Here is a 15,442-nt window from a genome sequence, read left to right as displayed (position 1 = left end):
GAAGAAAGAACGAGACGAAATGAAAGAGTAAAGTGAATCTGAATATGAATGCTAAAGAATGAAGAGAAAGAGCAAGAGAGAAAGAGAGAAGAGAGAAGGGGGATGGATGGATGGATGGATGGGTGTTAGTGAGTAGGTGAATCGTTTGGTGATATGCTGGCACTATATTTGGGATAAATTACGAGAAAATACCATTCAAGTAATAAAGGTCCACGTGGAAGTGATTGAGTGATGCGCGTGTGTTTTTGCGACTGATGATGAAGATGGAAAACATGAACTTATGGTCAACCTTCTCTTGCTCTCCGCTCTCTCTTCAGTCCTTTTCTTGTTTCTTTCTACTGCATCAACATCGCAAAACCTGATCCGACACCATCCCACCACTTCACACACACTGCGCATATGGCGTGAGACAACGCCCACATCATCAGAGGGGATAGTGCACCTCGACAGACCAGAATGTCAACCTCCACTTCTTCCTTCCTCCCTCTTCTGGCTGTAGGGGTGATATGGTACTACCTATCATCTCGAGGGTCAACCACTCGAGTCATCTGGTGAGCTACCCTGAAGCAGTGCTATGCCAATCATGTATGCTGACTTCTGACTCCTCAGGCTTATGCTCAACGTGCTAGATACGTTCCGAGCGTTTCGTCTCATCCGCCCAAATGGAAGGAGGATAGGTGTGAACACGAGGAAGAAGGCTATGAAGGAGAGTCTGATTTGCTGGGTCATCTACGTAAGTCAGCTACCCATCTGTCTCCCGTTAGCAATGTGCGATTGAGAGCTAATCATGGACCTTCTTCAGGTTATAGCTCAAACAGCTGGACCAGTCCTTTCTACGATGTTAAGCTGGATACCTTTCTACTCACCCGTTAAAGCCGCCATATGCATTGCCTTTCTGTGCATGCGACTATCTGTGAGTAGTAGATTTTGTATACACTCCACTCTCTTACCAGCTTTCCAATACATGTTTTGCCACAGGCGTTAATATAGCTGGTTCACATCGCAGGTATCCTCCCACATCTTCCACCACATCCTCACCCCCGCTATCCGGCCATACGAACCCCCCATCGATCTAACAGTACTTCTCATCCAATCCATCGGTGTCTTGCTATTCCACTATACCCTCCAAGTCCCAGTATCCCTCATCTTCACCACCTTAAGAATCTCAGGCACCTCATTGAAATCAACAATACACGGAATCACCAATCTCGTCAAATCTCATTCATCCCCCAATCCCAGTACCCCGCCAAGAATAGTCGAGCAAATTCAGCAGGATCGACCAACAGTAGATGAGGATCATATCAGAGCATCTTTCCTCTCCCCTCCACCTAATATCCCAGGCTCGATCCTCCTTCGCCATCCCTCGCCTCGACCCTTGACACCTAGAAGATCAATTTCATTCCTCGATCCTCCTGCTACTCCCAGGATCTTATCACCATCACCACCTTCTTCGCCTGAGATTGAGGAAATAGCAGGACCAAGTACGCCTCGTAGATCCGTTGCAGCAAATGGCAGTCGCTTGCTGCTAGGTGTAGAAGAGGTAAGGGAGATCAGAAGATCGCCCAGAGGAAACAGAGTGCAGAATAATGCTGTTGCGGATGACGACTCGCTAATGAATGGGGTGGACTTGATAAACAGTCATGGTTCAAATCAGAGATTAAAACCCGCCGGACCTCGAGCAAGGATAGGACAGAGTGATAGGCTCTTCAATCCGGAAAATATAATGGCAAGCAGTAAGAAAGGGAAAGGACGAGCTGTACCTGTATTGATCATACCCGATGAAGATGATGATGAGGACGAGGGGCAGAACGAGGTGATACCTAATGCGAAACCTGAGACTTCGAAACCGCGACCAAGGAGCGTACCTCCGCTCAATGGTCTACCATCCACGAGAGAGATCATCAAACCTGAACCATCCACAACGCGATTTAAGCCTGTAAATCTATATCCAATTCTCCCCACCACCTCCACTCAGATCAAATCCATTCCCCAAGTCAGAGATACTTCCCGACTACGTCCCACCCAGGATCGATCTCAGCTTCCTGACCCCACTATCAATCCCACACGCAAGACGTCACGAACCGTCTCTACTTCTTCCTCTTCTGCCACCATCAATCCCAAGCCCAAAACACCCCGAAAGGTTAGAATCCTCAAAGCGAGCGAAGGTGGGGTAGCTCACGATAAACCTCTATCCACGGCTGCTTCGCGAGCTAAAGCCAGGACGACAAGTAGAGCGAAGACCAAGACTAACAAGGCGGACGCGGAAGTAGATGAAGGAAAGAATGTAGGTGAGAAACGAAATGTACGGAGTGAGAATACAAGTAGGAAAAAGATAAGAAAGGAGTAAGAATTTAAGAGTGAAATGTACTTTAACGTTGTACCCTATCCAATATTATGCATGCGACATCACATTATACTATACTGCACAATGAGAAGATGGTTATGGGAACATCAGAAGATATTCGGCACATCAAAACCCCCCTATCCTTTTCTTCTCCTTCTTCTTCTTCTTCTCCTTCTCCCTCCCCCCAAACACCCCTCTCTCAACCTGTGTAGCGGCCCATTGTGGCTCCTCCATCGGCTGGCTCGAGCCTAGATCCTGTTGTGGAGGCGGCGAAGACCTTGTCATACCAACCTCCGGAGGATAATGTTTGAGATTCGGTAAACTGAATGTAGGTGCCAATCCTCTGTTCTTCGTTGGTTGAGTGGACAGTATAGGTGGAGTATGAGCGAAGTGATACGAAGGTTGTTGAGTGAGGGAATGAGTGGGTTGAGAGTACCTGAATTGCGAGGGGGAAGGTAGAGGTTTGATCATTCTTTCGTTTTGCGATAAGGAGGTCTTGATCTGTGTCTGCGAGTGAATTGGACGAGCATGCTGGGATTGAAGAGTTTCAACATGATCTTGGTCTTTCCTCCACGAGGTCCAAGTGTGCTTTAGAGGGCTGGTGCCCAACGTCCAGTCTCCTAGTAAACCCCTGGCAGTCAGATGCTGCAGTCCATCCTCTTTGTCTTCATCTTTCCCGTTTATTACATCAGATGTTGGACCTTCATATTCATCAAGATTATCGAGCTTGGGCACCAGATGATGGTAAGTGATTTTAGGTGGTTCCTTCTCGCTCAGACTCAGTCCTGCCGCCCTGGTGAATAGATCATCAGGTTCCGTCACTTGGGTATCTTGGAATTCATCTTGAGGATTGAGGAGGGATATCGGTTCGGAAGATAGGATTGTGGTTGAGAGATTCAGATTCAAAGCTAGTTGAGCTGTGTGGTTCCTGCTACAGGCCGGAAAGGACGTCTTGAGTATCTCGTATATATTCTCAGGGGAGAGTTCTGGATTGGTCGAGCTATCTTTGGAGGACATTGATCGAAAAGGTGGTCGACAATTGTCGAGTATAGGTAGGTTTTGATTGAATGTCGAAATGACCGGTAAATGCTTGGATAGATTTACTTGGGATAATGACTCGAGGGTGGTTCTGGATGCTTGAGGATGTATAGGAAGTGCATTGAGTAAGTGAGATTGCAGCTCGGTTGGCTCGGGATAGATCGAATCTCGTGCTAGATCAGCTCTACAATGCATGAACGTATCGATAAGTTTCAAGATCGACCTGGAGGCTCTATGAGACCGGGACCACTTACGCTGTCATAAGGTGTTCTAACGGAGCATCCAACTCTCTCAGGTACTGCTCGAACTCCTCAGGGTGGAAGTATACTTCCTGCTCGGCATTCCTAGTTGATTGATTGATTTCTACAATGCAATACAAATCAGTGATTGACCATCCATTCGAGGATCTCAATGAAGAAGAAGGGCCTCACCAAGCCATGCCCATCTCAGGTCCAACTCTCTCCCAGACTTTACGTTCTCCCTATCTTCCTCCTTCGCTTCATTTCTCAATCTCTCCTGCAATGCCTGAACATGCTCGTCCCAGATGGTTTTCAACTCAGTTACAGGTTTCTTCAGATCACTCCTTGTAGGACTTGTTTTCCCATTCGCAGGTAAGATGGGAATAGCCTGAATCGCCCCGTCCAGCGTCAAGCCAATCAAGCATCGCCAATGACGGAAAGAAGCAGGAGTGAATGGTATGATCGAACTCAACCCGTCGATGGGAATGTTGAGATGGTATGGATGGGAGAGAGATCGGAGCTGGGTTGATTTCGTAATGGGAAATACCATCATGAATCGCTGTATCGAAGAGTACAATGTGATGCACGAATCTGATAGATCACAGATGAGCGGTCGGATGAATTAGCGTAACGTCCGGAAGTGCTCACCTTTACTCGTCAAACCAGGTATCACACCCACTTCCAACTCTGCCGAGGTACCATAATCGTGTTTCCAGCTCATCACCGGTGCACCAGGTTTACTCTCATTGATCCATATCACCTCGTGATTGGTGGATAAGACGGTATGCTGCGACCTCCGCTGCAAAGCTGTCTTGTCGATCGAAGTGAACTGGCGATCTCGGCCCTGCAAGGTGAGAAGAGTAGTCGAGGGGTGATTGGGGTCCTTCATCTTTACGATCAGCCAAAGGACAGATCCATAGGAAGAGGAATACTCACGTTTAAATCGATAAGTACAGCCTCTCTCAGTGAAATCACCATAGCCGTATCTGGCTTCGTTCCAAATGCAATCCTGAAGAACTCATGCCTTTCATCTGTAATCTTGTCCCGAATCTTCCGTCTGAATGAAGCGTGTATCAGCTTCCTCTTCGTTCCCATCTGAGATCAGTCTTTGCCAGCTGATGTTGACGTACAGATTCCAAGACTTCTCAATCCTACCATTCCTGTTATCTTTCTCTTCCCACCATAACCACACACCACCGCAGTCATCTACCACCAGGACCCTAGACCATATCTTCGGATCTAGCGCTACGTCTACATGTCTTCTCCCTTCTGTATCTTCATAAGATAATGATGCTGTCCGCTGGGATATGACAGGTGCTTCTGAGCTTGGTGGAATGTACGTATGATCAGGAATGAGATTGAGAAGGTGGGTTGTTGATTGTAATCTAACGAGAAGAGCGGTAGCTTCGCCTAAAGTACCGGGTAGACATCAGTTACACTGCGCGCTTGTCATTGACAAATCGCACACGCAAAATGACAGATAACTTACGATCAATACGTGAGCTAGAAACGACTGGGGAACCAATGATTTGCAATATGGGGGTGGGGAACCTTTCTACCGATTTGTGAGTAGGTAAAAAATGGAGTCTACTCCTTTGGTCCACTTTCGTACTATTGACAGGCAAAAATGGACTGATATCTATAGCGTCAACGGGAATATCAGCCACGTCTATCCTAGGTCCAGGTAATTCGGAATGTAAGAAGGAGGAATCAGCTTACTCAAATGATGTCCCACTTCACCAGCTGGGAAGGCCAGCAACGATTTCGCAATCCTTGCTCTGGGGTTCTCTATCAATGCTAATTTAGGTCCAGAATACACGTCTCTCTCCTTTTCTGGTATTCCACGCTGTTTCGATGTATTTGAAGGGCCAGCTTGATCAATCGGGTCTTCGTCAAGTATAGAAGCTAGAGCTTCCCGTAGACCGTATCGCTCGTAGGGTGAACAGAGCGATTCGATGTATTTTGTCTGATGGACCATGGAAACTTCGTCAGTCATCACGGTTCAATTATCATTGATGTTTTAAGCGACACGAGGATTTTCTGCGAGAGGTCCACGTTCAACGAAGATCGTCCACTTACAGACGGATCAATCATATCCTTCCCTGACAGATTCACCTCCTTGGCGATTGACCTCGTAGCAGGAAACAAGCAAGTGGAGTTCTCTCCTGTATTATACCTTAGGTCTACAGCTTGAAGTCAGCTACGGTTTCTCCAGCTGTATGAATGTGCCAACTCACCTTCCCTCTCATCACTAGCCCAAACCCACTCCCAACCATTCTTACTCCTCTCCAACCCTACTCCCCCACTCCTCCCAAAATCCAGTATAGTCCCTCCTACTACTACTTCTGCTCTAAGCTCTGGATCTTTTCCAGGAGCTATCTGATTGAGTCCATCGTCTCGTTCTCGATTAGCGATTCGAGTTCGTTGCTTCGACCGGGGCAGAGGGAGATGCTCGACAGATGAGGGGAAGGTCATTGTTGTTGAGCTGGTCCCGGATGATATGCTTCGATGAGGAGACGGTGAGAAGCACTGTCGCTACCCCTCCATTGGGATGTTTTGTCTGAACCGACGAACGTGTGCTTGATATCGAGTTGATGTGAATTCAGAGAAGATGAAATATGATGGAGACGAAGACGAGGAGATCAAAATTGCTTGTGAGCCGGTTGTTGTTGTTGTGACTTATCATTTCCAATTCCGTCGGAAGTAAAAGCCAGTTCGTGCACACTGGTAACAGTCTGTACCACAGTTGAAACCTCGATAACATCTTAGATCCAGCTCATGCTTCAGCTCTGGGGCGAGACATTGTACCATCAGTCTCACAGTTTAGAAAGAGAAGCATGTCGAGCTGTTTCAACTTTCCCTCCTTCCGGCGTGCAGAAGGCTCAAGCATAGGACGTGGTTACCTGGTTTGACATCTGGCAACATATGAGTGAACATCGAGCTTATGAGCTGTCGTCCGGTCAGCACCAGAAAGCCTGATGTCTTACAGTAGAGAATGCACGTAAGCTCCCCCAAGGGAGCAGGTCGATAGAACATTTGAAATCCCGATCGTTTCAGCGGAACGACCTCCTTTGACAGGACCCCTCGTCCCCTCCCTCCCGAGAAACGTAGGGCAAGCAGATTGGGAGAGTCCCTTGTACCGCCTCGAGATGCAAGCCCTGACAAGACCTCGCTCGCACCTATGCTAGTACATTGACATATTACTGTACAATGCCGACTTCCACTTCGGACAGCTATTTCCGGTCACTAAGCCAGTTACCAAAGAGCGATACTAATGCCTTCAACCAACGATGAAGGATCCAAGTCAGCTCAAGTATACAATAAGGCTAGATTAATCATCAGTGACTTGACGGATGGTGCTTTTAGCTGGAGTAAACTTTATATGCCTGGTACAGTTTTATCCCTTCGCCCTACCGTTTCAACATACACTATACCCCGACGGTTTGGACACAGGCAGGTACTTACTACCAGGATCCTTGGCAGCAAGAACTTGACGATAAGGCTACCTCCCACAGCCTGCGAAGGTACAATCAGATATGTCGATCAAGAGATTCTCGTGAGAGGTCATCTGAAGGGCGAGCTGAGCAACCTCCATATCAGAACCGATCCAAACATCGAAGATTGGGGATGTGTCATCGATCACGAGTGGTCGGCACAGATGCTGTGGAGTGATATAGTAGCCGGATTTGAGAAGATAGGAATGCAAGTTAGTTGTACAGACTCTGCATTCTGGTTAAGGACGAAGTTCTATGAGCATGATCCTGACCAACATTCGAAAGACACCAGTAGTATGTCTCCCACCAAATTGTCGTCTAGAGGTAAAGTGCGTTGCATCGATGTAGATTGGGATGAGAAGAGTGGAACTTTCAACGCGAATATCGAGACTGATAACCCTACACGAGTCCACCTGTCGATCGACGAAGGTGAAACGGTACCTCGTCATCTGACCGAAATCGATCATGGATCCTCGTGGGATGCCGAAGGAATCGCAAGCAGATATCAAAGGGTGGATGATCAGGATGGTAGCAGTGACAAAGCTCGTTCTATAGCGGCTAGTGCCATGGAGACATTGAAGCGGATTTCCGATCAAAACTTTTATGGAGATCTCGCCGTTTCTTTCTCTGTTTCTGGCATCGACTCAGATCAAGACAACATAATCGGTATGAGGGGTTGTTAGAGAAACCGGACTGCAATGTTCCCACAGATTGGATCGAGAGATTCCCTGCAGAGCCTGTAAAGATCCGACATTGTCGAATACATGCATGGCGATGAGGCTCATGTTTGGATTAACATATATATCTGAAACCTGGTGCATTGATACTGACAGTCGACAGTCGCGGCTTCGGACAACTCCGGGCCACCAGCTCACAGTTGCTTATAAGTCCTCCCTTTCACTTTTATCCTTGATCTCGTCATTGCGCATCCCATACTACTTACTGTATCGTTCAATCATCATACAGTATACATCCCATGAATCGACTTTGACTCGTTCATGACTTTGCGGCACCTTCAGCCAACACGATCAGGACGATACTCGTACTTACCGCATCTTCCCGGATTGAACGCCGGAAACAAGCGTACCTCGGTCTGTGCTGCAGCAAAGGCGGCCTCAACTTGATCTTGACCCTGGCGGGATTGGGTTGGTAACCGTTGAATGAAGCTTCAGATGAGGATTCAAACTCATGCAGGCAGGAAGGGCAATACTGTACAAGCTAGGTGGGGCGCGACGGCATAGTCGATGTAATGATAAGCTTTCACCTGGGGTTTGTCAACGATTCAAATGTGAAACAGTCCAGCCGATACAGGATAGCTGTGTGTATGTGTATGAGGAGAGCCCTGTTTCATCTACTCCATAGGGAAAACAAGACGAAGAAGGCTCGTGAACAGCTGGACTGACACTGACATCATCATCAATCAATCATCACAAATCCATCAATCATTTAATGTCACTATACGTATCTCACTCCGTCTAATCTATCACAGATCGATTGAACCCGTTAGACACTGTCAGAAGACAATCTTGTACGATAAGATAAGAGAGATAACTAGACTACCAGTGTGAACATAGAGAAAATATCTAGGAATGGACTTTGATATCATACCTGTGAGTTTTGTGTAAAGCTCATGAACCCACGTAAATCAAGGTAGCTGACGAGACGAATCGTATGGCTAGTACGAAGATATACAGTGGGGTCAGAGATTGGGAGCAGGGTCATTTGGGTCGGTATATAAGGGTGAGTATTGCCCATCCATCTCACACCGATTCTCACTGATACACTGTCATATCTGCACGCAGGATCATACCTAGGTATAGATATCGCCATCAAGGAGGTACTTCCGTCGACCGAATACGATGTGAGTGTAGGGTCTCAAGCCCTCTCCTGTCATGTCGCTTTGAGACTATTCAGACGACATGTTGGAATCATGATGCACCTCGCTCACAGATTATCATCTTGCTCGGATATAGGTACACAAATACTTTGAAAGAGAATGGCGAATAATGCGAGAATGCAGACATCCTAATATAGTGTTGTTTTTGGGATTATCAAAAGCTCCAGGGGATGATGGACGGGTATTGTGAGTTCAGCTTCGTACCCACAGGTTGTCTTCTTGTACGCATCCCCATGAGTATCGACACTGGTTCATTTAGCAAACCCTCTCTTTTCCTCTTGTCTTAGGGATTCAGCTCCTTTACTGACAATATCATCTTTCGTCTCAGCATCATATCAGAGTTCGTGCCCCGTGGGAACCTACGTCAATACATCTTATCTTCCCACCCATTTCCTTGGAGGTTAAGGTTATCCTTCGCCACCGACGTTGCAAGAGCTGTAGCCTATCTACATGCTAGGCAGGTGAGTCAGTCCTTGTACTATGCACCTCAATAGACAGCTTTGCTAACCAGAGAATGTCTTTCAGTGTATACATCGCGACCTAAAAGGAGAAAACCTATTGATCACCTCGAATGAACGAGTCAAAGTTACGGATTTCGGGTTCGCCAGGATCGCTTCAAGGAATGCAGACGAGATGCGTAGGATGACATATTGCGGGACTGATGTGAGTGGGACCAAATTGAAGCTCCCTTCTGACACCGGTGCAATGGGTTCGCGAGAATGATGCTGATGAGATGGCGACATAGGGCTATATGAGTCCGGAGATTATCAACGGCTTGGAGTTTGACCTACCCACCGACGTGTTCAGTCTGGGTATAATATTCATTGAGATCATGTCTAGGAAACTGGTCGACTCAAAGACGTATACAGTGAGCGATCAATCTATCCCCTGTATCTCACTCCAGATCTGAGCGTCCAGACGATCATTCTCCCTTGCATTGCCGAGACCTGATTGATTGTATTATTCTAAAATTAGCGCCAAGCCCCTCACTTCACCCCCGATCCAACCGAAGTGATCCGCCGAGCTTCCCCCGGCTGTCCTCCAGCCCTAATCTCACTCGCCCTCTCATGCACCCAGGAAGATCCCCAACATCGACCAAAGATGCCCGAAGTCCTAGTGCGCCTACGTGAGATCGAATTGGAGGTATTGTCGACATTGGACGATCCCACTTCCGAGCATGTCGGTTCGATCAGGATTGTCCATCGGGGCGGTAAAAGGGCTATGCCAATTTTCGATGGGGGTGATCGAGTACATCAGCCAATAGGGGAAGAAGATAAGGATAGGAAAGATGAGGAAGAGGTTTTGAGGAAATTGGCTGAGATCCATTTGGATGTTTCTGGGAAGGGCGCTTCGTCGGGATTGCCTGATTCGTCTTCAGCACTGAGTATGGGGAACGATGATGGTGCCAATGACGATGAGAAGTGGAGGACTGCTAGGTGGAATGATCTGGAATTTACTTCTAATGATAGTATCATGACGTTCAGAACTGCCAGTAGCGATGTGAAGGGTGAGCCGAACCGTTCACACATCCCATATACCAACGATTCCCACTCGGACTACAAGAACAAGAGTGGTACTGACTTGATCACCGTATGTTTGCTCAGGCCAAGAACCCCTCTTACCTTCTTCAGATAGCGGTTCGTCCTTCGGCTCAGCAAAAGACAGCAACAGTACCGGCCAAGGATGGTCGAGTTTCCTAGGCAGTGCATCCGGTGAACCAGTACAGACGGCATCGGTACTTCGAGCAGCGACGCCTGGTCCGCCTGAACCCCTGGAAGATGAGATGGGATCCACTATGACTATCAAAGGTCGTCCGACTCCGCCTGTTCCCCAGTCAACAGTTGTACAGCAATCAGAACCTGCTGCGGTGGAAGAGACGATCTCGAATAATCATGCTCAAGAGGTGCCATCTGATCCCACCATCTCAGAAATCGAAAGTATCCCTTCCCTACCCTCGACAATCTCACCTATCAAGCGTAAAGACCAGAACCAAACGCACACCTCAACCACAGATCGCTCGCCAGTCAAGATCAGTGCCCTCGGTACACATCGATTCACATTGGTAGATCGGGATAATGTACCGCTCATTAACGGTAAGAAGGCTCTCTCGTCGAATTGTACGTTAGGTCAACGCACTTGAGCTATCTCACATCTGATGAAGGTTTTCAGAGCTGATTCACTTGCTCTCTACGAGGACAGTCACATCCACATTCGCTTTTGCCTTCCTTCCGAGATCTCTCGCACCGTCCCCATCGCCGGGTAAGACCGAGCAATCGACTTCAATGGGGAAATGCTCAGTGTGCACTAAGAAGATGGGTGGGAGAGCTGGACTGCAGTGCGATGATTGTCATTGTAAGTCACCTCACATCTTATCTTCCCCCCTCTTCAAGTATTGCTTGCTCCCGTGTCCTGACAGATGCTGATAATCCATTCACGTAGTGATCGTACATGTCAAATGCTCGCATAATGCACCTAGGAATTGTACAGGCGGAGATGGTAAGGTACATTAGGATCCAGCAGTCAGTCGAGTCCTCCAACAGATAAACTTCAAGTGTTCGACCGATCTACTGTACCTTTTCTATTCTGATTAACTTGTTTCGCTGTATCGTAGTGCGTGTACTATATACTATTATATATCTTGGTCCCATTCATTCCGCAATACGATCAATGTCCCACTATTGCCTCCTTGATTTTCGCTTGAACATGATTATGCATCTCACCTTTGTAGTGTGCTCTATAAAATCTATATACAATCGTAACTCATCAATGATTTACACGTGTTCAACACCAAACCTCGATTGTCGAGGACCTGAAACATACTACCGAAACATGATCACAGCAAATAGTCCATCACAACACCCCAAACAGCGAAATCACTCCACCCAAACCCAAACCCAAACCCAAACCCCACCCTCCTCCGTGGCTCAGCTGTTGTCTCTTCCCGCCATTAGGCAAACTAGCACTCGAACCAGGTATGACCGCCGACGCACTCTGACTTTGTCTCACACTCGCATTGACCTCGCTCGCATTCAGGGGTGCATCTCCACCGGCACCAGTTAGGTTTGAATTATCATGTGCTTGCTCTGGTATGGCAGCTGCACCGGTTTGTTGGAAGACTTTAATGTAGTTTAGGAGCATCACGGTGTTGTTGAGGTTTTTCTGCATCGTTCTTCGGTATGAGCTATCTCGTCTCAATCGCATGGTGTGCTGTACTTGCGATGGGGAGGAGACATAGCCACTCACTGGATCGGAGATGTACTCTGCACATGTTTCAGGACAGTAATCGAATGCTACGCGGATATGCAAAATTGAGATCAACTGGACAGTATCTCGAGAGTTCGGACCGTTCCTTTTAGCTGACTCACTCTCGTACAATGTACCTGCCCATACACCTGTGCAAGCGGGGTCACATCAGCGTGCCAGGCCACAACTAACAAGCTGACCGACCGGTATCCAAAGTGACCTACCACAGAGATCAATATTCAGTACCAGTACCTGAGCCTGGAAGTACTTGTATGGATCACACGTCGATGCATCCCAAGCTGCTCTCGGTGTACCCCCTACCAGTATCAATGAGATGTAAGCTGAGTATCCTTCCGACGACATGGCTAGAGCAACTTACATTGATCGGGAGTTGGTGAGTTGGTCTTGATACTATGCACCTCTATGTCAGCTCTGCTACCCAAGATTGTGGGAAAAGCATTAGCTCACTCTTCAGGTATCTGAGCTCTGTTCCAATCCCCTAAGCGGCCAACAAAAGGTCAAACTTAGCTGGGGCCAGATTTACAGTTCAGTTCGTCGGGAGTCTACAGGGCCGCACTCACACATCCTCACACCATTATCGTTCCAAAGCATCGCAAACACGCCTCCTCCAGCTTCGTTGAATGGCATTCCGAAGGAAGTCGGCGAGTCGGATCCGATCGTACATCCACTCCCACCTGAACATGGGATACAATTTGACGTTAGTTAATAGAACATTCATCCAATGTGAAATTGGCAGAATCAAATCCTACCTGTAGTCGAGTCGCAATCTGGGTTCTACATACTAATGTCAGCTCGGATCTCAGGCAATCAAAACATACTCACGCCCAGCTGACCGGTGTACATCCCGGGAGCTTGGTTGATCTCACATCCTGGGAGAGTATGGCTACGATGTGACCGCTCGCGATCAGCTTGAACCCACTCAAGGAGGAGTCGAGGAGCTGACTTACACGGTATAACGGCTGAGAAGATTATTATTGTCAGCTATAAAATCCCCGAGTAAGGCCATAGACCTAGCTTACTTGTTGGTCATTGCTTGGATCCCTTCCTGCAACGAGACCATGTCACCTACATCAGCTACCTCCCATACACTTATGCTGAGGTCAACTCCACTTACAACGATGTCTATTTCTCCCTATAGCCACATTGATGTCAGCTTGAGATCAACGCTCGGAGAAAAGAAACCACTCACGGTAGTTGGCCATTCGCCGTGATAACCCAGTGTCCAGACTGAACATGCATCTTGTCAGCTGTTTATCTCTAGGCTCAACGACAGCGGATGACTCACATGCAGGCCATACACCACATCCCCAAGGCATGAGCTAAAGTATGGAAATCGCATTATCGATTAGCGATAATTCACAGCATAGCACCAGTAGGAGGATCCTTACAGCCATATCAATGATGAACAGACCACCAGCGAACATCGACTTGGTCGTTATCCTCACTGAATCCCGAGGTGTGTTGACGGGTGTCGATGAGAAGTGGTCCACCTAGAGTATTCGAATATCCAGGGGGTCAGCCATATCCCGCAGGTAGTGCAAGATATTGCTCTAAGGGGTTTGAGCAGAACGGTGATGTCAGACCCACCTGTATACCTGGTTTACCGTCTCCTGTCCAGAACGCCAACCCCTTCTTGAATGCGGTGGAATTATCGACGTATCTGAGAGTTGTAAGATCACACGATCAGCTATTCCTATCCCGAGGAAAGGCATATTACCTTCCGAAGATGGCTAAATTAGATCTCACGTTACGACTAAACGTCCGTCGAGGGATGCAAATCAGCTTTGTGTCTTCCTTTCTTTTTGAGTAAGATATGAAGGATGATGAGGTGTGGCATATGGTATATGACTCACGTCCGAGTGTTGGATCTTCCATGGTATCAATATAGTTATCAGCTGACTACCAAACCACACCGCCGAAGAGGTGAACATACCAGGCTGAGTAAAGAACTCCCACCTATACTCACCCCTACTCATCAGCTGCGCACAATGTCGAGCTACCTGACCCAAGTAGAACTCCAACTCACCCATCAAAGAACGTCTTCCCCTCATAAGCTATCTGCTGCTCCCACCTCAATTGTCTTTTCTCTTTCTCCGCTCTATCCCATTCCCTAACTTCGTACTGCGAGAACATCCTTCTTCCTATATCTTCCTCAGCTCGCTTGACAGGTCGTTTTGGGTCTGAGTTTGAAGAGTGAGGTTTGAGCGGGAGGAGGGTCCTTGAGGGATCGTATGGGAGCTTGACACCTGGTTTGGCGAGTACATCCCCGGATGAGAGGAAGAGCAAGAGAAAGATGGTAGGGAGAAGTCGCATCCTGCTGGGGTAGACAGTTATGTTTTATCTCTTGGTGGTTGAAGGTACTATATGACCATCCTAAAATTGGTCCTGCTTGGGTGAATGGTATTTTCTTCTTTCGATAAAGGTCGTAAACGTTTCTTGGAAATTATCGAAAGGAAAGAAAGAAGAAGGATGACTGATGATCTTCCTTTTGCTTCTTCCTGTCGGGTTGATCCTTCCTTTGTTAAGGATGATATTCAGGTTCAGAATCAGACCCGTTATCTTTCAAGAGTCTTTACACTCCTTCGTTCGTTATCGTATGGTATGGTATCGTATCGTATCGTATCGTATCGTATCGTATCGTATCGTATCGTTTGGTCGTTATGATATGTATCGTTAGGTAGAAGTAGTGATAGGAAAGAGAAAATTTGCCGCCTGGGCTATCGAATCAGTCTTACTGATGTTACTACTAATGTATGAGAAAAAGTCATGTTCGTGATGCGTATGTCAGCAGCACATTTTATACCCAAAAGTCATGTTAACGGTATGTGTGTATCAGTCGTGTACTTTGTATGGCTCTTGGTGGTTTGTGCGCATCAGTACTCTAGCTCGTCATTCAACATTGCCGGTGTGTATCAGGTTGAATGAATGAATATCATTGTTACACTAACATTACCTCCGCGTCGTATCCTCTTCACCCTCCTCATTCTCACTCCGCATCTATCTCACATTTCAATACTGGTCGTAATGATCTCACGCTGCATTATCGACTGTTTGATGTTGTATCTTATGCATGTCTTCTTTCCATTTCCTTCTCTTCTTTGGCTCATAATGTCTTCTTCAACTCCCTCAGAACAATCAATATATGCAATTATATAAATCAAAAATC

The 15,442-nt window shown here is 47.2% G+C and overlaps 5 protein-coding genes across 5 annotated transcripts; 3 read left to right on the top strand and 2 right to left on the bottom strand.

The window, feature by feature from the left end:
• Positions 1-456: 456 nt before the first annotated feature.
• I302_103474 (uncharacterized protein) lies at positions 457-2,347 on the top strand (the record flags this gene model as incomplete). Its single annotated transcript, XM_019188842.1, has 4 exons — positions 457-551; positions 610-733; positions 803-913; positions 1,007-2,347. The coding sequence occupies 4 exons, from the start codon at positions 457-459 to the stop codon at positions 2,345-2,347; spliced, it is 1,671 nt and encodes a 556-aa protein (XP_019048404.1).
• Positions 2,348-2,470: 123 nt separating this feature from the next.
• I302_103473 (uncharacterized protein) lies at positions 2,471-6,096 on the bottom strand (the record flags this gene model as incomplete). Its single annotated transcript, XM_065869675.1, has 10 exons — positions 2,471-3,566; positions 3,637-3,745; positions 3,814-4,212; positions 4,270-4,504; positions 4,558-4,678; positions 4,752-5,031; positions 5,111-5,260; positions 5,341-5,587; positions 5,701-5,804; positions 5,859-6,096. The coding sequence occupies 10 exons, from the start codon at positions 6,094-6,096 to the stop codon at positions 2,471-2,473; spliced, it is 2,979 nt and encodes a 992-aa protein (XP_065725747.1).
• Positions 6,097-6,895: 799 nt separating this feature from the next.
• I302_103472 (uncharacterized protein) lies at positions 6,896-7,798 on the top strand (the record flags this gene model as incomplete). The annotated part of the gene is made up of 1 exon (XM_019188840.1): positions 6,896-7,798. The coding sequence occupies one exon, from the start codon at positions 6,896-6,898 to the stop codon at positions 7,796-7,798; it is 903 nt and encodes a 300-aa protein (XP_019048402.1).
• A 906-nt stretch (positions 7,799-8,704) lies between these two features.
• Positions 8,705-11,522, top strand: I302_103471 (uncharacterized protein; the record flags this gene model as incomplete). The annotated part of the gene is made up of 11 exons (XM_019188839.2): positions 8,705-8,725; positions 8,795-8,855; positions 8,918-8,976; positions 9,089-9,198; positions 9,341-9,473; positions 9,538-9,675; positions 9,758-9,880; positions 9,988-10,519; positions 10,617-11,129; positions 11,212-11,364; positions 11,452-11,522. The coding sequence occupies 11 exons, from the start codon at positions 8,705-8,707 to the stop codon at positions 11,520-11,522; spliced, it is 1,914 nt and encodes a 637-aa protein (XP_019048401.2).
• A 340-nt stretch (positions 11,523-11,862) lies between these two features.
• On the bottom strand, positions 11,863-14,589 carry I302_103470 (uncharacterized protein; the record flags this gene model as incomplete). The annotated part of the gene is made up of 20 exons (XM_065869674.1): positions 11,863-12,171; positions 12,256-12,302; positions 12,378-12,404; positions 12,480-12,572; positions 12,635-12,666; positions 12,724-12,754; positions 12,837-12,950; positions 13,026-13,050; positions 13,099-13,159; positions 13,224-13,235; positions 13,296-13,321; positions 13,391-13,408; positions 13,466-13,503; positions 13,562-13,595; positions 13,665-13,766; positions 13,864-13,936; positions 14,023-14,029; positions 14,130-14,144; positions 14,210-14,232; positions 14,303-14,589. The coding sequence occupies 20 exons, from the start codon at positions 14,587-14,589 to the stop codon at positions 11,863-11,865; spliced, it is 1,374 nt and encodes a 457-aa protein (XP_065725746.1).
• Positions 14,590-15,442: the final 853 nt, after the last annotated feature.

This window comes from Kwoniella bestiolae, chromosome 2 (assembly GCF_000512585.2).
Source record: "Kwoniella bestiolae CBS 10118 chromosome 2, complete sequence".
NCBI lineage: Eukaryota > Fungi > Basidiomycota > Tremellomycetes > Tremellales > Cryptococcaceae > Kwoniella > Kwoniella bestiolae.
The sequence above is the reverse complement of the archived record's forward strand: the minus strand, read 5'-3'. Positions and strand labels throughout refer to the sequence as shown.